Source organism: Hyperoodon ampullatus (genome assembly GCF_949752795.1).
Source record: "Hyperoodon ampullatus genome assembly, chromosome: 15".
In the NCBI taxonomy this organism is placed as follows: Eukaryota; Metazoa; Chordata; class Mammalia; order Artiodactyla; family Ziphiidae; genus Hyperoodon; species Hyperoodon ampullatus.
In genome coordinates, this window is record NC_136928.1 from 67,230,438 (window position 1) to 67,251,376 (window position 20,939).

The window sequence follows — 20,939 nt, forward strand, 5'->3', positions numbered from 1 at the left end:
GAATAAAATATCTAGGAATAAACCTACCTAAGGAGACAAAAGACCTGTATGCAGAAAATTATAAGACACTGATGAAAGAAATTAAAGATGATATAAATAGATGGAGAGATATACCATGCTCCTGGATTGGAAGAATCAATATTGTGAAAATGACTCTACTACCCAAAGCAATCTACAGATTCAATGCAATCCCTATCAAACTACCACTGGCATTTTTCACAGAAGTAGAACAAAAAATTTCAAAATTTGTTTGGAAAAACAAAAGACCCCGAATAGCCAAAGCAATCTTGAGAACGAAAAACGGAGCTGGAGGAATCAGGCTGCCTGACTTCAGACTATACTACAAAGCTACAGTAATTAAGACAGTGTGGTACTGGCATAAAAACAGAAAGATAGATCAGTGGATCAGGATAGAAAGCCCAGAGATAAACCCACGCACATATGGCCAACTTATCTTTGATAAAGGAGGCAGGAATGTACAGTGGAGAAAGGACAGCCTCTTCAATAAGTGGTGCTGGGAAAACTGGACAGGGACATGTAAAAGTATGAGATTAGATCATTCCCTAACACCATACACAAAAATAAGCTCAAAATGGATTAAAGACCTAAATGTAAGGCCAGAAACTATCAAACTCTTAGAGGAAAACATAGGTAGAACACTCTATGACATAAATCACAGCAAGATCCTTTTGGACCCACCTCCTAGAGAAATGGAACTAAAAACAAAGATAAACAAATGGGACCTAATGAAACTTCAAAGCTTTTGCACAGCAAAGGAAACCATAAACAAGACCAAAAGACAACCCTCAGAATGGGAGAAAATATTTGCAAATGAAGCAACTGACAAAGGATTAATCTCCAAAATTTATAAACAGCTCATGCAGCTCAATAGCAAAAAAACAAACAACCCAATCCAAAAATGGGCAGAAGACTTAAATAGGCATTTCTCCAAAGAAGATATACTGACTGCCAACAAACACATGAAAGAATGCTCAACATCATTAATCATTAGAGAAATGCAAATCAAAACTACAATGAGATATCATCTCACACCAGTCAGAATGGCCATCATCAAGAAATCTAGAAACAATAAATGCTGGAGAGGGTGTGGAGAAAAGGGAACACTCTTGCACTGCTGGTGGGAATGTGAATTGGTACAGCCACTATGGAGAACAGTATGGAGGTTCCTTAAAAAACTAAAAATAGAACTACCATATGACCCAGCAATCCCACTACTAGGCATATACCCTGAGAAAACCATAATTCAAAAAGAGACATGTACCAAAATGTTCATTGCAGCTCTATTCACAATAGCCCGGAGCTGGAAACAACCTAAGTGTCCATCATCGGATGAATGGATAAAGAAGATGTGGCACATATATACAATGGAATATTACTCAGCCATAAAAAGAAACGAAACTGAGCTATTTGTAATGAGGTGGATAGACCTAGAGTCTGTCATACAGAGTGAAGTAAGTCAGAAAGAGAAAGACAAATACCGTATGCTAACACATATATATGGAATTTAAAAAAAAAAAAATGTCATGAAGAACCTAGGGGTAAAACGGGAATAAAGACACAGACCTACTTGAGAATGGACTTGAGGATATGGGGAAGGGGAAGGGTAAGCTGTGACAAAGGGAAAGAGAGGCATGGACATATATACACTACCAAACGTAAGGTAGATAGATAGTGGGAAGCAGCCGCAGAGCACAGGGAGATCAGCTCGGTGCTTTGTGACCGCCTGGAGGGGTGGGATGGGGAGGGTGGGAGGGAGGGAGATGCATGAGGGAGGGGATGTGGGAACAGATGTATATGTATGACTGATTCACTTTGTTATAAAGCAGAAACTAATAAAAAAAATAAAAATAAAAAAATAAAAAAAAAAAAAAGACTAAAAAAAAAAAAAAAAAAAAAAAAAAATTGCGGGGGGGAGCCTAAGTTAGATGCTTATATCATAGTCAAAACAAATAGCTCATTCTATCAGTCTCCATGGTTTTCAGCATTTTTTTTGAGTCCTTACTCACCTAAGAGCTAAGACCTACTCCCATTAGAAACAGTTCACATCATCAGTTATTCTCTGCAGGTGGAACAGGAAGATGCCTGTGTAATTTATAAAAAAGAAAATGAAATGAAATATCCTCATGATTCCTATGTGCCCTTCTATTGGGCATGCCAGGCTGCCTGCCACCATTTGGGGGAAGCACTGATCTATGCAACAGAGAAACATCTGGAGCAGAAACTTATCCTTCATGTAAAGTAAATAACATTTGAAGGAAACTCTTTTGCAACATAGCGCTAGTTCAGATATCTCGCCCTACCACCTGTGCCCTAGACACTAGCTTACTCCTGATAGAGACACAGCCTTCACGAAACTACACACTCTCCCCCTGATGAAGTGACAAATCAGCCAGTATGTGATGAATTTGGGTTGTGTAGACAAAAATACCAGGTATTCCAGCCAAGGCACACACAGTGTGCTGTGAATCATCCCCACCAGCTTTCAGCAGTTAGATTAGCAGAACAATTGCTCAGTTCCTTCCTTCGTCTTCACAGTGTAGACCTGGCCCAAGACCCAAGAGTGAAGCAGCAACTGTGAGGAAGCAGAAACATTATAAATAACCTAGAGAACCCTTTTATAACAGCAACTGCCTGCTGATTTTGTGGCCTAACAGCTCAAGCAAAAAGGATATAAATATAATATTGTGCAATGACTGATTACTCAAAATGTTGTGCATCAGCAGAAGTGGGACCTGTGGTTGGTGCTAATATTACCAGATGCCTTTGCTATTTAATAATCTGGTAGCTCTGTATTATTTAGTGTGCACTTTTCACAGAGAACAATGATTTTATTTCAAGTACCTCTCACTGAAATAAAAAAGCAGCTGTTAGAAGAGGAACATTTGGCAGAAAATGTTTTAGTGGAATCTTTCATGAGATACTAAATCATATTGGATTAACTGTTTTCTGTCTAGAATAGTGGAGTCACAAAGAAAAAAGATCACTGACCACAGAAGGCAAGGGCAGTCTTTAGAACCCAGTGAATCACTAACAGACATTTTAGTTTTAAGTGCCATTTATTCACCAATATATAGTTATTTATATACAAAGCTTCCATTAATAGCGCCTGAAGAATGGGCCTTTTTTATCCCAGTTTTAGCTCATACTCAGGATTCTACTTCTCTTTCATTAATGATGGAATTCTTTAAGTTGTAGAATAAATTAATACACCACAGACATTTTGGGCAGAATGGGGTTTTTAACCAGTCTTAAGTCTCCACAGGCCATTCTGTGTGGCTAGCCTGCTGAGCGCATGCCGGCCCTGCCCCTGAAGAGGCACCGAGGCAGCCCCCCGGGCTCCTGGCCTCCTGGCCCACCCACTCCCAGGTTGCTAGAGCAGGGCCAAACCGCAGGTTGACAATAGACCCTCACAGGTTCTTCAGGCTGGCCGGCCACTGTCAAACTAGGGCTCTGCTGGAGAGGAAGTGACATCATGACATAGCTACTGGGCATAGCCATTTTCAGCCAGAGAACATGATCGACCTGCTTTCATGAGGCCATATTGACTCAAGAACATTTTTCACATGAAATTATTATCACTAAAACATAAAATTCTCTTTTCTAAACTATCAAGCAATGTATAGAGCAAAGACTTTCACTTTACTCCCAATTCCCACTCTTGGGATGGAGTGGGTGATGGGTAAAGATTAAAAATGGAGGGTTTGGGCTTCCCTGGTGGCGCAGTGGTTGAGAGTCCGCCTGCCGATGCAGGGGACACGGGTTCGTGCCCCGGTCTGGGAAGATCCCACATGCCGCAGAGCAGCTGGGCCCGTGAGCCATGGCCGCTGAGCCTGCGCGTCCGGAGCCTGTGCTCTGCAACGGGAGAGGCCACAACAGTGAGAGGCCCGCGTACCACAAAAAAAAAAAAAAAAAAATGGAGGGTTTTCAGAAATGGCTGAGGATTGCTTATAGGATAAAACTAGCTCAAAACAGCTTCATCAGAATGTCCATTTCAATACTGGTGTGACTGGCCAACCCAGAACCCATCAAAAACCAGAAGCTGAGAATGGACTCTGAGACTGAGTTGGGCCCCAGATGGAGCCAGCAAATGACCTGTCAGAATGGACCACTGGCTGACTTAGACCAGGAATTTGTCACCAATAATGGAGCCAGACCAGTTCATGGTGCTAAGCTCGGAGGTAGAATACCTCAACCATGTACATTCAGGTGGCGAGGCTGGGATAGGTGAAACGTGGCATCAGGCTGGCAACTTCTTTTGCCTTTGATTCAATTTTAGATCAAATCAAGGTGATGCAGTTATTATGATCACTGTACTCTTGCAAATTTTTATTAAATACTAGTAGGGTACCAATAAATACAAAATCTAGCAGTTCTGGGATGAAGGTTGGTAGAGTTTTTCTTGTTCTTTAGTAGTTGAATTTTAATCAATATGTTGAAAATTGGAAGACCAGAGTCATTTTTTAATACCCCTTACAATCTTTTGGGGCAGTAATATGCTGCTTTGAACATATATCTCCCAACCTTACTTTGACTTTGCACTCGGCTCCCCATTGATCCCTCTCTGTTTTCATCCATCTAAATGAAAGGCTTTGGCCCCATAAACCTCATTCCAGATGGAAATGCATAATTCAAGAGAAATACTGATGTCAAAGAAGAGAAGGCACACCGATTTGTGTCAGCAGTTGCTATAAATTAAAGGAGTACACGGAGAGTTTAATGTAATGTAGAATTGAAAATAAAATTAGAACCAATATTTAGGCAGTTCTCCACCTCTTTTTTCCCTACTGTGACATGAAGGATTGACTCCCAGCTTAAGTACCTAATGTAGTTCATTTTTCTTTTCTGATAGAATTTTTTTCCCCATAAAATGTTGCATGTTTATCTTTGGCATCCAAAATTAGATCTCTTCACTTTTTCCATTCTAATCTCAACAGAAAAGTCAGGGTAGGAAGAGTCAAAAATTTCCCCTCATCTTCCACACCCATCATGTTTTGCAGCATAGAAAGGACCCCAATCTACCAGTCTGACTAGTTCAGCTGCTGTAAATAGCTATTAATCCTTCCTTAATATTGATTCTCTGTAATGTGGATGTCACCTACATGGTTTCTTTTGTCTTTCTAAAGCTGGAAAACAAAAGGTCGATAATGAACATCTCAGACATTTACGACTGCACAAGGTGTTCTAAACACTCAGGAGAAGCATTCTTGAGCATGCATCCAAAGGGATTAGTCTGATCAACTGCCATTATTCAGAACCTTTTTGGAGCTCTTTATGCAGATTTCCCCCAGAGCCAGTGTTGTTCTTGATAGTCACCCATTGTTTTGGCCACTGGTGGAATTTCCTAGCTTGATCCCCCCACCTTAATCACTAGATGGTTTTAAATGATTCACTCTTTCCAGAAATAAATTTCTTAGGATAGTGGTTCTCAAAGTGTGGCCAGGGACCAGTAACATCAAGATCACCTGGGAACTCTTTAGAAACAAATCCTGGGCCCCACCCCAGATTTAATGGATCAGAAACTTTGGGAGTGGAGCCCAGCAATGTGCATTTAACAAGCCCTCCAGGCAATTCTGAGGTACAATCTAGTTTGAGAACCACTGACTTAGAAGATGAAATATTGCCTTCATTGAGGATATTCAAAGATGTGCTACTGATTTTTAAGGCATTCCAAAGAACAAGTTTCCAAAAGTTTTTGAGCAAAGTTGGAGTACATGTATGGCCTCTCCGGGGGACCGCTTTAAGAGAGACTGGCCTTCCACTAAGACATCCCGGTTCTGCCACCTAGACATTTGACCTCGAGCAAGTTCTTACACTTGGTTTCTCATCTGGAAAATGAAAGACCCACCCTTACCTACCTCACAGAATTGTAATGAGATTCAAAGTGAGTCACATCTACAAATATGCTCTGTAAACCAGAAAGTACTAAAAAAAAAAAAGTGAAAAGTGAAAGTCACGTCATTCTGCAGACAGGATTCTGGTAGTTTGAACATTATGTCAGGGCAGAGAGTTGGAGAAAGGCCTGTATTTATCATTCCTTTGGCCAGACCCACCTTTTTGTCTATATAATGACCAATTCATCACCTTGGTGGATGTGTCTAAGATTCTGCCATTTCAGCCCACCAATTTATTTGGTGCTAAGAGAGGAAAACCATTGCCTGACTGGTGGCTACAAGGGGCTAGGAAGATGTATTCATTTGCAGACATGCTGTTTTCTATGGAAAGCTTAGTGATGGTGAGTCAGGATGGACTGTGTATGTGGGCATTGTACTCTCGTGCCCAGAACTTGTCACACACTAGCAGTGAAAGGGTCTGTACTGAAACCACCCATTTCAGCCCTGTGCAAGGGAGTCATGACGTTCAGCAAGGAAGCGAGTGTTCATTGCCACATACTAGTCATTGCAGAGAGGCCCAAAAAGAAAATCCCTCGAGCAAACCAAATCTATAGAAACTGAGATTTTAAAACAGACCAGTTAATGTGTCTGTGCTTGAGAAGAATGTGGGTGGATTTTCCCTCAGAGGTTAGGCTTTACAGACAACTTCACCATAGGAATTCTTAAAACACCAAGCTCCTGGTGCATTTGTAACTTAACTTTAAAGCTTTACAGACTGTTGAGTGAACATATCTGGGCAGGAAGGAAGCTAAATCTGTTGCCTTAGTGCTTATTGGGAATGCAGTTTTAGTAACACAGAAAACAGTTCCCACTAGGCCAACATCAACTTCACTTTTCACACAAAGTGGCAGCTAAAATCAAGAGATTCAATAAGAATCTAATTGGTTAATTATGATTAAATTATTGGTTAATTATGGGAAAATAAGCTGTTGGTTAATTATGGAATTAGAATAGGAAATGATTTTGCTCAAAATGTGTGCCTATTTAACAAATCTGTAGAGACAGAAAGTAGATTAGTGGTTCCTAGGCCTGGGGGGAGTGGGGAGGAATGAGGAGTAACTGTTAATGGGTCCGAGGTTTCTTTTGGGGGGGGATGAAATTTCCTAAAATTGGACTGTGGTGATGGTTGCTCAACCCTGTGAATATACTAAAGAACACTGAACTGTATACTTTAAATGGGCGGATTATTTGGCCTATGAATTATATCTCAATCAAGCTGTTTTTCTAAAAAGTCAAATTGCTAATAAATTGTAGAGCCAAGGAAAACATTATGCCTGTTTAAAAGACAAAAATCACATCAAAACTTTGCTACATGTGGTTTTGGATCAATATGAAATAGTGATCATTTGAAATATATTAAGGCAGAAAATATTTGCTTTCTTTTAGTCAGAGTATTTTAAAAGCAGACTATCTCAGCCAAATAATTGAAATTTAAATGTAATAAATTAAGGTGGCTAATAGTTGAAGCCAAAGTCATGGACATTTATGACATAATGAGTAGTCTATGTTCCCTACAGATTTATTTAGAATAAAAATCAGCAGCACTTACACAATAATGATAAGAAAACTGGATTCTCACTGTCCATCGTGTTGCCCTGAACTGATCTGGTTAGGGAAGGCTGGAAGGTTGAAGTTGGAAAGGATATGATCTCATCCTTATGATGTGAATATGCGCTGGTAAGAGAAGATAGAAATATTCAGATTCAAGCTGTGAAATGGGGCTCTTGTATAAGCAGCATCGTATTTGTGGTATGTTTATCAGATGGACTACTCAGTTTTGTCTGCCCAGGAGAGAACCTTTGCCCTTTCCTGCCTCGGCAAGATAGGCCAGGCCACGCTAGCTCTAATCTCCTGGTTAAAGTCCTGGCTCCAGGGCTTGGGGCTTGCCTATGGCTTACTGGTGGCCATGGAGACTGTAGATTGAAGTAAACAGGAAGGGAACTGGCTGGGAGATGTAGGAATTTCTGGCTCAGTGGAAAGAACGCAGGGAGCTACCAACACCTGCCTAGCGAGCCTTGCAATTTGGAGGCTGCTGGTTAGGGCTTCTTAATGCACCGGAAGACCCTGACTGGGCCACTGGCAGTTCTTTGTGGCAAGAGGCCCTACTTTGGTGGTGTTTCTCAAACACCGTTTTTTCATTAATCACCACCCACCCACCCAGCTCAAGGAGCCTTTTAAGAGATTTTTTTCCTAATTGTCCTCTTCTTCCATGAAATTTAATACCACAGATATTCATTCATGTTCTCTGTGTGTGTGTGTGCGTGTGTGTGTGTGTGTGTATCTGTCTGTTTACATACTGCGGTACTCCCACACACAGAAGAATGAATTTTCACCCCCGGGAATGCGTGCCCTGGATGGAATGAAGGCTCTAGGCCGGGCCTTTCTCTTTCTGCTCACATTTGGAGTAAGTGGTGAGGTCAGTCACACGGAGAAGGTGGACAGGGTGGCCCATGCCCATCACTAACCATGAGAAGCCCTGACTTCAGGTTCCAGCATGGCTAGAGGAGTGTCCTCTCAAGTCACATTGTCCCTGCACCATCTGTTCAGCCTGCCTGCCATCCTCCAGGTTCTGCCACCTCCTCCTCTCCCTGGCAGGAGCCCTCTGCCCAGTGGCTGGCTGACTGTGATGGAAAGCAGGGTCCTCCATCAAAGCAGCAGCACAGGTAGAGGTGCATAGCTTTCCCCGCCAGCAGGTCACTTCCTTCCCATGCTGTCCTCCAGCCCTTCTCAGCTCTAGGCCTCTCCCCAAACCCTCTCACTGTTCTCCCTCTGTTCCCTCACCCAAATGAAAGCGTGAGATTTATCAGGTTCCCCAGTCTTGCACTGACCTTTATACTCTTCACTTCACATTTCTTTAATACCCTGCTCACAGAGTTCTTTACGTTCTCAGAAAGTATCTCCCCTGCCCTCACAGAGAAATGGATTTCAGAGACCCCAACACATACAGATGGCCACTGCTAGAACTCTCTAGAACCTGGCTTCCTTGTAATTAAGAGCTATAGGACATACTTCTGCCTCCTCTGCCTTTCCAGACTATGAGAGCATTCCTAATGCCCTCTTCTACTTGGAGCTGGGAGCATGAAGCCAGGCACAGCATAAGCCCCTGGGATCCGCAGGGTCATGACTCTCTTTGTTCCTTAGAACCCTCTGACTTAGATCATGGGCTTTTATTTCCAAAAAAGTTAGCAAGTTAAGGGGCCTCTAAGATGGTACCATCGAGTCTCCCCCACCTCTGCTGAACCCCTGCTCTGCTCCAGGCACTGTGCTAGGCCTTTTCACATACATTATCCAATTCAGTATTTACCCCCTATGAGGTAGGTTCCCGTATTACAGATAAATAGTCACAAGAGAGGTCACACAAGAGGCTGAGTCACTTGCCTAAGTGGTGAAAACAGGGCTTAAAGTCAGGCCCGTTTAACTCCACACCACTTACTGCATTGTCCCAGGGGAGAAAACATGTTCCCACTTGAGAAAAACATTTTTCCCAGCTGTGTACAGAGGGGCTTCACTGTAGTTTACCATTCTCAAAAGATGACGCAGTTAAAAGGGAAGAAGGTGGGATTTCATTCCAGGTGTGTGTTCCCTCGGTGCTTCTTCCCCAAGATCCATGTCTCCGGCCCATCCATGATTAGCCCTTTAAGGACAAAGAATGACTTTTCCTCTCCCAGGCCCCACCAGGTGTTCATGCCTCAACCTCCTGCAAACAGGAAAGAGGCAGAAGCCCCATTCTTAGAACTTGGAAGCAGGAGCAAAGCAGAAATTGCCGCCAAGTTAGCCTGAGGTCAAGCCACGTCAGCGCCCCTGCCTGCACGGGGGTGGCAGGTAGCAGGGAGCCTGGTGGGTTTACACTGATCACTGACCCTTTCCTGAGCCCCTTGCAATATTCTTTTTTATGAAGAAGAAATAGCACATTGACTTGGGATTTAGTCATATTTCATTCATCCCATTTGCCTTTTCCCTGGCCCCTAAAACCATGAGCCTGGCTGAGGAATTCAGGTCCACAGTATAGGCTTTGAACAGCTTTGTGTAGGGAGAGGTTTTGAAAAGAAAGGAAAGTGGTATCTACTTGTCAGATGGAATGTGTTAACAAATCAGGGAGGAATGCAAGGACTTTAACTGTTAGGGTCCCTTGGCAGTTTGGGTGATGAATCATCCAGCGTGGGTACGGATTCCTAACAAATGAAACCTCACGATGACATCATTCTTGCAAAATCATCTGGGTTTCTGTTGTAGGCGCCTGACAAGTCCTTACCTTGGGGATTTTCACCACATGGCATTTGTTGTTTTTTTTTTTTTCCCCAGCCACAATTAATACCTATCATGCCTTACAATTCACCCACTTTTCTATCAACTGGAATTTGGCAAACTAGGACTTTCACAAGTCTGTCTCACTGTCATCCCTCCTACAGGGCATTCTTGGGACACCTGTGCTTCTCACCTGATCACTCAGCACCCAGCCTCCTGATAGTCCTGGATTCAGTCAGCCTGTATTTCAGTGGCGAGCCTGGCCTTGCACTAGTCTGAGGGCGTGGACGTGATGAAGACCACAGAGGAGAGCAGGGCCATCTAGGAGGGTACCTAATCCAGACTCGTGGGATCAGGGAAAACACAGTGCTTTGAATATGGTGCCAGTCAGCAAATATATGATGACTAAGTTAATAACTGAGTTGAGTCTTAGGAGAGGAGTAGGAGTTAGTCTAAGGATGAGTTCAAGGGGAGATATCTCAATGAATGAAGACCTGTGGTTACATGCATGAGTAGGAAAAAGTAAGAGATGAAACTGGGTAGGTGGGCGGGAGCACCTCATGTGCCATGCTAAGGAGCTAAAATGTTATCCTAAGAAAGATGAGAAATGATCAAAGGGCTTTGGGCATGGAAGTAAGGTGGCCTGATTGACAGCAGTATGGAGGACGGGGTGGAAGGGGCCAGACTGGAGACAGAGAGACTAGTTAGGAAGTTAACGTGGTCCTTTAGAGGTGATGTGAGCATGAAGTAGGGCAGTGAGGTAGGGATGAAATGAGAGGACAGATTAGCAAAATATTTAGAATTTACACTTGGCAACTGGTGATCATCCAGAAGACCCCCCAGATTTTCAGGGTGGAGTTGCCACAAACTGAAAAGATAAGAAGAGGCCCATGTTCAGCCAGAGTTATGAGTTCGATTCGGGTATGTTGAGTTAGAACTGCCTGCAAGAGACCTGCGGCTGGTCAAGCTGACTCACAGGTAGTTAAGATGCACGAATCCCAAGACAGAGGAGAGTGTGGGCTAAAGATAATGACTTAGGACTCCTCATATTCATAGCAGTCAAAACCCTAACAGCACAGTATTTGACACCCGGGAAATGAGGGGAAATGAGAAGGGCAGGGGGTGAAGAACAGAACCTGAGGGAATACCAGTGTGGATGGTCCGGGAGAAGGACGAGACCGTGGCAGAGACAAAGAAGGAGGGCCAGAGAGACACAGGGACCCAGGAGGGTGCCTTGCTGCTCTGTGCTTCTCTCCCCTCTAAACCTTATGGTTGTCCTGTTCCTCCTAAGTAAGCTCTTTTACATCCTTACCTCCCCATACAGCCCTTAGAGGTGAAAGCGGCTCCTGATCCCAAAGCACATTCTTGCAGCTTCCAGCCATCCCTCCTCTACCCTCCTGAAGAGATTCCTGCGTCTTCGTGGCTCATACAATTCAGTTATAAAGCCTCAACCTCCTTTCCTGGTCATTCTCTGTTTATCTAAGCCTGGCATCTACATCACTATTTCTCTCTCCACACCTCCCCCCAATGCTGCCATCATAGGACGACTTCAGTACCGTGAGGATGAACCATCACCAAGACTCACAGTTCCTAGATGCCCCCACCTCCAGGGACTCTTCACCTCCACTCCAGCCTCCTGTTCCCATGACGACTCGCAGGAAATGGTTAATACCTGGCACGGCTTCAGTCCTGTGGGAATAAACCTCACATCCCACTCTGACCACAACCAGCTCTCTCACCTCTTCTCCTACACTTTTGTTCTCACTTTCCTTAGTTCCCTCCATTTTCTTCTGACCTGTTGACCCCCTCCTGACCTCTCTTCCTTCTTTACCCGGGTCAGACTCTCCAGTTATTCATCTGGTTATTCTTTTTTTTATATAAATTTATTATTTTTTTTAAATTTTCAGCTGTGTTGGGTCTTTGCTGTGCGCAGGCTTTCTCTAGTTGCTGCGAGTGGGGGCTGCTCTTCGTTTTGCGGTGCACAGGCTCTAGGCACGCAGGCTCAGTAGTTGTGGCTCGCAGGCTCTAGAGCGCAGGCTCAGTAGTTGTGGCACACGGGCTTAGTTGCTCCGCGGCATGTGGGATCTTCCCGGACCAGGGATCGAACCCACGTCCCCTGCATTGGCAGGCAGATTCTTATCCACTGCGCCACCAGGGAAGCCCCATCTGGTTATTCTTTCCTGAAATCTTTACTCCCTTTGTACCTTCCCTCTTCCCCCACACCTGCCCAGGGCAACTCTGGTTCCCATTCTCTTCTCTGCTCCTGCCCCAAGCACACAGAGGGAAACGGGATCCCATACAGAGGGACATCATTAAAGATTCACGGTCTTCACTCTCATCCCTGTAATTCTTCATCGCTATAGAAAACATAAGCCCTTCCCATGGGGAAATAGGAAAAATTGAGCAGTAGCCAGAAGCCCAATCTCTCTCCCAAAATAGCTTCTCCACCTGCTCTACTGCTAGATTTCCACACAGATGTCCTTGGTACAGTCCTGACTGCCATTTACCACCTTTAGTCTTACCTTGGGCAAGTTACTTAACCTCCTTAAATCCTAGTTTCCTCAGTTTTAAAATAAGGATCCCCCAGGTTTGCTGCCAGCCTCCATGGCACTTCGTGCAAATGAGAAGGCGCCTCTCTGAATAGGCACAGCTTGGGGAGTTGAGCACGGCCTGCAGACCCACAGTCATCCCGTCACCAGGGCACCCTCGTGCAGAGCCACCTTGTATGACCAGACACTGCAGCCCCAGCTACGCCCACCTCCACAGGGTTCTTAGGGAACAAAGGCAATAACCTGCACAGAGAGGATGACCCTGAGCATAACCTCAGCCAGAAGAGCCCTTGCGGACCACCTGGACTTGGCTCAGCATGCAGGTATGCTCTGCTGGGGTGGCACCTGCAGCCATTTCAGGCGTTGCCTGCCAGCTCCAAGAGGTTTATCACTGTGCTCCCCTCTCTCGTCAGAGAGCAGACCCCTGAGAGACTGGGACATGAGCTGCCAAGTTCAGTGAGAGAGCAGACCGGGGTCATAGTCAAGGGCTCAGGCAGGCAAGGGGCAGTGGGAGGGAGCAGGGAGTGCGGGCAGCTGGACAGAGAGGATGGTCTGCCAGGGAGGAGAAGGGAAATGAGCAGCCAGCCTCCCCAGGGCCACACTGCCTCCCCCCAACCCCACACCCCAGCTCTAGGTGCTGTCCTTAGGAGCACCCACCTCTCAAATTCTCCCCTTGGTGTCCTCGCACCAGCTGCTGATGAGTGTCATCCCTACGCCACCAGCCCTGCCGGGTGCCTCGCCCTCCCCCAGACCCCCACCAGAAGGCTCAGGTATTCCATAGGGTGTGTTTTGCTCCTTCCACTTCACTGTTAATCCATCTGCCTCCCGGGTCCCACAGGCCAGAACCCCTCAGGACCCAGGAGTGTGCAGGCCCTCAGGAGAGCAGGAATTTCAGAATGCTACATCCATTCTCTAAGAGCGGCTCTTCCTTAAGAGGCAATTATTGTGAGTAGGCAATGAATAGTAGCCACGTGGGTATTTTTATTGAAGAAAGATGAATTATGTCATCACCCCTTTTGGCACAAAAATAATTTTTAGTAAAAGGTTAAAGCCATCATGTTGTATCAATGAGAACTATTCCATTATTCCAAGAATGATTGATTGGAAAGTACTTTACTTACAGGAAAATCACAGTGATACAATACAGCTTCTACTTCTAAAGCACTTTCCATTTAAAAAAAATTATAACCAGTGTATAAAAATAGTTATACTGAAGATGTGAATCAACAGCCGAGTAATTTATTGGCATTTGAAAGCCCTGTGCTATAAATAGATTCAACAATGAGACTATCAAGTAACTCTGGGCTGTGGCAACCTAACCTCCATTTTTACTGACACAAAAGAAAGTCACTTGTAGTTCAACAAGGGACATCTGGCCCCCTTGGAAGAGATCACTGGAAGAGAAAAACACGATGGAACTAGGACCATGAGTCAGGCCAACTCAAAGCGCTGGGTGACGCAGTGGAAGAGACACAGGGGACAGAGATATGGTCTCTGCCCTCAGAGAGTTTTCAGGTTGCCCCAGACTGTAGGCCTGTACACACAATCGTCAGTACAACGTTTTAAAGGCCTAAGAGAAGTGCAAATGAATATATCACTGCCCTTCTTTCCCTTACACTCTTTGGTGAAAGTTAAGTAGTACTTTTCTACCTTTTCACTCTTAAATTTCAAAGAGCTTTTCCACTGTTGGATGTAATGTGACTTTTAAAATAGTATTCACTGGCCTTCACATCTTTGAGCTGATGGCCCCAGGAGTCTCCCTACTTCCTTGTGTTTTTGGAATGAGGCGAGACTGCTGCCCTCTTTGCGAAGAAGAATGTGGACCACCACCCCTACCCCCACCATCTCATTTCTGGTGAGAAGGTGGAGACTGGGGCAGCTAAGAGTTGGCCCATCAGTAGTCATTAACTGAGCATATACTACTTTTAAGGACTGTATAACTCTGGGGAGTCATCAGATAGGAAAGAACTAGACAAGATTTCTGGCCTCTCAGAGGAGTTTAATACACAGGATTGCCTCAATCAAGGTTCTTGGTTGAAAAATAGACCAGCTGTGTTACTGACATGGGGCACTGGACACCATCACAATGCTGCCACTAACATCCCAGAATTCAGTTTTTCTGCAATCACTGTCACAGCCAGAAAATGTTCCTCCCAGTCCCCTGGACTTTCAGGAGGGTGTCACTGCCTAGTCCTTAGTTGCAAAGGAAATTGCCTCAATGAGATGGGGTATTTCCAAATGCAGGAAAGAGGTTCTCTCAATTCAGTTCACCCCGACTTGTAGTAGATGTCCACTTAACTAAGAAAAAGAGGGAAATCATTCAGAGGCTGAAATTGGCCCATTTGCAAATTCACACAGTGACGGATCCTGATTTTTTTAACTTCTTTAGTAAAATTTCATTTGTTAAAAACTTCTTGGGACTTCCCTGGTGGTCCAGTGGTAAAGAATCCGCCTTACAATGCAGGAGACGCGGGTTCGATCCCTGGTCAGGGAACTAAGATCCCACATGCCGCCGGGCGACTAAGCCCGTGCAACATAACTACTGAGCTCGCGCGCCTCAACGAGACAGCCTGCGTGCCACAAACTACGGGGCCCACGCCTTCTGGAACCCGCGCACCACAACTACAGAGCCCACACACCCTGGAGCCCGTGCGCCACAGCTAGAGAAGAGAAAACCCGCACACCACAACTAGAGAGAAGCCCGCACGCCACAACGAAGAGACCGTGTGCCACAACTAAGACCCGACGCAGCCAAATTAATTAATTTAAAAAAATTTTTGATACAAATCCTTCTTCATTTTTCTCTGTATTCTTAAGAAAAATACACACATACTCATAGACACAGGTGTTTTCTTTCCTCTCTCTTCCATTCCCCCCACCACCCCCGCAACCTCCTATCGATCATGATGCTGAAATCTTTTTTGGCTTAACTAATGGACATTTCTCCAGGTATGTGCATGTATTGCTAACCTTTTCGTATTAATAGCTGCATATTTTTCCATAATACAAATGTACGAGATTATTCATCCATTCTCCTATTTGATAGAAAATCACATTATTTCCAGTGTTTTGCCTTTGGAAACAATGCAACAATAAGCATCTTTGAGCACATATCCCAATATTATAGGAGTTTTCACTTCTGTAGATTTCCAGAAGCAGGACTGCTAAATCAAAGGACACACACATTTTTTTAACAAATATTGTATTACTCTTCCACATTCCTACCAACAATGAGAGTATCATTGTCCTCTCCATCTTCATCTTGCTGCTCTTGCTATCAATCTTACTATTTTATCAATCTGATGGGTAAAAAATATTATTTTAATTTGCATTTTACTTAACAGCTGATAACTTAGTATCTTTTTTTTTTTTTTTTTTTTTTGTGGTATGCAGGCCTCTCACTGTCGTGGCCTCTCCCGTTGCGGAGCACAGGCTCCGGACGCGCAGGCTCAGCGGCCATGGCTCACGGGCCCAGCCGCTTCGCGGCATGTGGGATCTTCCCGGACCGGGGCACAAACCCATGTCCCCTGCATCGGCAGGCAGACTCTCAACCATTGCGCCAGCAGGGAAGCCCCATAACTTAGTATCTTTTCATGTTTGTTTACTGGCCATTTACATTTCCTTTTCTGAAATTGCAGACCTATATCTTTGTCCATTTTTATCCTGCATTTGTCTTTTTCCCAGCAATTTGAAGGTGTTCTTTGAGTATTAGGAATATGTCATATGTATTACAAGAATTTTCACCAAATTTGTGCTTTTTAACTTGGATCTTTTTTTTTTTTTTTTGCTGCACAGCGCGGCACGCGGGATATTGGTTCCCCGACCAGGGCTTGTACACGCACCCACTGCAGCAGAGCACAGAGTCTTAACCACTGGACCACCAGGGAAGTCCATTTGGCTTTATTTACAGTGTCTTTGGACATATTTTTTTTAATTTTTTAAATTAAAATCTAATTTTTTTTTCATTATGGCTTTTGGGTTTACTGACTGGCTCGTGGTTTCCCTGCTTACAATTATTCAAATATTCATCTAAATTTTCATACTATGTTACTGTTTTATTTTTTACATTCAAGCCTTTAACCTACCTGGAATTTAATTTTGTGTATGATATAAGGAGGAATCAAGACTTGAAATCTTGGAGTCTGCCATAACTCTTCATATGTTATAGTATTTTCCACGTTTTCATAATACACCCTCCACCCAGCTCATAATTTCTCTGGTTTCAGACCTTTCTCATGTCACATTGCTGTGTTGTAAACTGAGGGAGGGCATGTCTGTCTGTCTCTTTCTTTCTCCATTGTTTCCCTCAGGAAACACTTAATAAACAATTGCAAGGCACCTAGCATAGAGCTTGACATATTTTAGGTACTCAGAAAACATTTATGGGAGGAAGGAAAGTGTTGAATTCACACCTGAGTTACTATGACTCCTTGGCAAGTTGAATATTGACTGCTTATCTATGTAAACAAGGGGAAATGTCATTCTCCTTAAAGCCATTCACTGTCTCATGAGCTCACTCTGTTCCTTCCTCCTCCTATATCTTTGTTCTTTGAGGCCTTCCTTCTCTCTATAAATCTGTCTCATTTCATAAGGATTCCCCTTAGGCAGGCTTTCTTCAACCATTCCTTAAAATTCAACAGTATTTATAAACTCTGCCATACTATTTAGCATTTAATCCACAATTGATTTTATTCTTTTTCAAGTACCCATCACTGTGCTAGGCACACAGCTTAGTAAATACTTAAACTGCAACTGAAACAACCATGCATACCAAGGTATAGCCTCAAGATTTGTTATGAAAGCTCTTGGGACTAAGGAAGCAACAAACTGGGAAAAACTGGAAAATGACCCTGAAAGCTGTTAAATACCAGAATGATTTTTCAAGTGAAATTGTATCATCACATTTATTTTAAATACATTTGTTGGATGAACACATGACTAGGTACTGCCCTACCTGAAGGCAGAGGTCAACAGACGTTCTTTGGTATTTTCTATTTCCATGGGTCCCTATATGGCCTTCACCAACTTGGGCCTTTGGAGATTCAGGGGAAATGGAACTAAGCCTTATATGACCCTACATTTAGTTTGAAAATAACATCTGAATGGCTCTCACCATGTTCTGCATGAATTTTTAATGGAGAAACAGCTAATTCTAGGGCTAGGGCAGAGAATATACAAGATGAGCCTGGAGCATCTTATAATGTCAGAAAATAAGAAAGTGCTCAAAAAATAAAATGATGGGGGCTTCCCTGGTGGCGCAGTGGTTGAGAGTCCGCCTGCCGATGCAGGGGACACGGGTTCGTGCCCTGGTCCAGGAGGATTCTGCACGCCGCGGAGCAGCTGGGCCCGTGAGCCATGGCCGCTGAACCTGCGCGTCCGGAGCCTGTGCTCCACAACGGGAGAGGCCACAGCAGTGAGAGGCCCACGTACAGCAAAAAAAAATTAAAAATAAATAAATAAATAAAATAAAATGATGGAAGTATGTCAAAGGGACACAAGTACCAACTGAAAGAACTCCCAACTGCCAAAACTGGAACAATTTGAGCAAAAAAATAAACAATGTAGTGCTGGATTATAGCCTAAGGAATAAAATAAATATCCCTGAGTTCATACTTATATAAATGAGCAGCTGATCGGTGCTTTGTGACCGCCTGGAGGGGTGGGATAGGGAGGGCGGGAGGGAGACGCAAAAGGGAGGGGATATGGGAACATATGTATATGTATAACTGATTAAATTTGTTAATTAAAAAAAAAATACACCAGACTTATCAAAACAAAACAAACAAAAAACACAATGCTAACCTCATTAGAATACAAATAAAAATCATAACAAGATTCTACAAAAAATAAAAAAATTAAAAAAAATAAATGAGCAGCTGAATAAATAAATGAGGGAGAAGAAACAAATCTCCCACAGAGAAGAATTCCAAATAATTTATGGAGATACTCCACCCTCAGGGAGGTAGAGCATAACTCCCCACCCCTTAAGTGTGGACTATACTCAGTGATTTGCTTCCAAAGAGCAAGTATAAAAAGAGAAGGTAACTTTACAATGGTGAAGCCTGGCAAAGACTACCTTAGCCAAGTGCTCAAGATTAACATCATCCATGTAAGTCATGTTGACAGTATGTACCCTTGATATGACATGATGAGAATGACACTTAACCTTTGTGGTCTTCCTCCCCAAAACCGTAAACACAGTTTAATCATGAGAAAAACAGACAAATCCCAATTGAGGTACATTCTACAAAATACTCAACCAGTCCTCAAAACTATCAAGGTCATCAAAAACAAAGAATGTCTAAAAAACTGTCACAGCCTACAGCAGTCGAAGGAGATATGACAACTAAATGTAATCCAGGTATCCTGGATGAGATCTTGGAACAGAAAAAACACATTAAGCAAAACTAGTGAAATCTGAATAAGTATATAATTCAGTTAATATGATAATGCCATTATTTCGTTAGTGGTGACAAATGTACCATAATAATATGTTTACAGAACTAGATGTGGGGTATATGGAAATTCTCTACTATCCTTGTACCTTTTCTGTACATCTAAAACTATTTTAAAATAAAAAGTGTACTTAAATATTTTGAAAATACAGTTTGGGCAACAGATGGCTATATGCTTATTTCTACAACTGTGCTTTTAATTACAGGGCGCTGGTGACAGTTTTGTGGGAGCGTTGGCCTTCTACCTGGCTTACTACCCTAATCTGTCCTTGGAAGAAATGCTCAAGAGATCCAATTTCATCGCAGCAGTCAGTGTCCAGGCTATAGGAACACAGTCATCTTATCCATACAAAAAAGACCTGCCCCTTGATCTGTTTTGATTGCTATTAACTCCAAAATAAATATACCTGGAAATAAAGTATACTTGGGGATGGCCACTCTTAACTAGCAACTTACTATGTCATCTTCTTCTTTCTTTGCAAATACTATATTCATTTAGTAAGTATCCTCAAGCCTTCATTTATTTCTTTATAATGATGATTTCTTTGCTTTTCATGAAAAAGTCAACTAGACAGAATTAAGGATTCCACAACGAAGACTTGTACCAACAATACCACTATTCAGGAACCAGGAACCAGCAAACTCGACTGCCAACACATCACGATACTATAACGTAACACCGTACAGCAGAGGTTGCATACAACGGTGTCTAGAGTCAGAGCAGAGAATGTTAAACAAGGGAAGGAGGCATATGAATTGGGCCACTCAAGCCATTCTAAGAGGGGCGGCTGACATTCAGCTTTGCCTTTAGTGTTGTCAAAGCTTCTAGTTTTGCAAGGGAAGCCAGAAGTTTGGATGTTTATTGAAATCTTTCAACATTTAGGTATCAGCAACTGATTTTTTAAAATTGTAAATACCACCTGTGGGCTACTTTCAGCCCATGTGCTGAATAGACAAGTCATTTGCTAAGCCAGATTCTAAGTTTTTGGAAAAAAAGGTGATTCATGCGTGTCACAGGCCCTTTACACTGGGCTTAGGTAGGATCAGGTGAAGGATTTTTCTTGTAACCCAAGACCACAATGTAGAGTTTCAATCTAAAAACAGCCAAGATCTCACCTAGTATTGCTTTGAATTAGAGCTTTAACAAAAGATGCCAGAAAAATAGCTGATTGACTATAATGCCACAAGCCTCTAAGATTCAACAACTGTCTAATTTCATTTCCAGAGAGCTGCACTCACATTTCCTCAGGAGGCAGAATGGGCCACAGGGAGGAACACCTGTTATTTTGGAACAACATTGGTTTCTTAATGCTTGTGGTCATGGTGGACACTCTATCCTTCTCCCCTATAAATGCAGTAGGATACATACCAGCAGAGCTCAAAATGTGAGATGATCCTTACCTTCAACCAGAAATTTGACAAGTAAAGGAGAAAATGGAAGCGAGAGAGGCATGGACATATATACACTACAAAACGTAAGGTAGATAGCTAGTGGGAAGCAGCCGCATAGCACAGAGAGATCAGCTCGGTGCTTTGTGACCACCTAGAGGGGTGGGATAGGGAGGGTGGGAGGGAGGGAGACGCAAGAGGGAGGAGATATGGGAACAGATGTATATGTATAACTGATTCACTTTGTTATAAAGCAGAAACTAATACACCATTATGAAGCAATTATACTCCAATAAAGTTGTAAAAAAAAAAAAGAGAAAATGGGCAATTTTGAAAATCTGTAGTAAACAATAGCTCAAGTGGGAAAGTGTACAGATCTGGGTAGGGCA

At 43.2% G+C, this 20,939-nt stretch overlaps 1 protein-coding gene across 2 annotated transcripts in view; it reads left to right on the forward strand.

Moving 5' to 3' along the window:
* RBKS (ribokinase) overlaps window positions 1–19,541 on the forward strand; it is a gene marked incomplete at both ends in the record, with an annotated part of 87,704 nt that extends 68,163 nt beyond the window's left edge. For both annotated transcript variants that reach the window (XM_079721357.1, XM_079721358.1), the window contains one exon: window positions 19,368–19,541. In XM_079721357.1, coding sequence (XP_079577483.1) covers window positions 19,368–19,541 — 174 coding nt within the window. The remainder of the gene's footprint in view (window positions 1–19,367) is intronic.
* Between the last annotated feature and the right edge of the window lie 1,398 nt (window positions 19,542–20,939).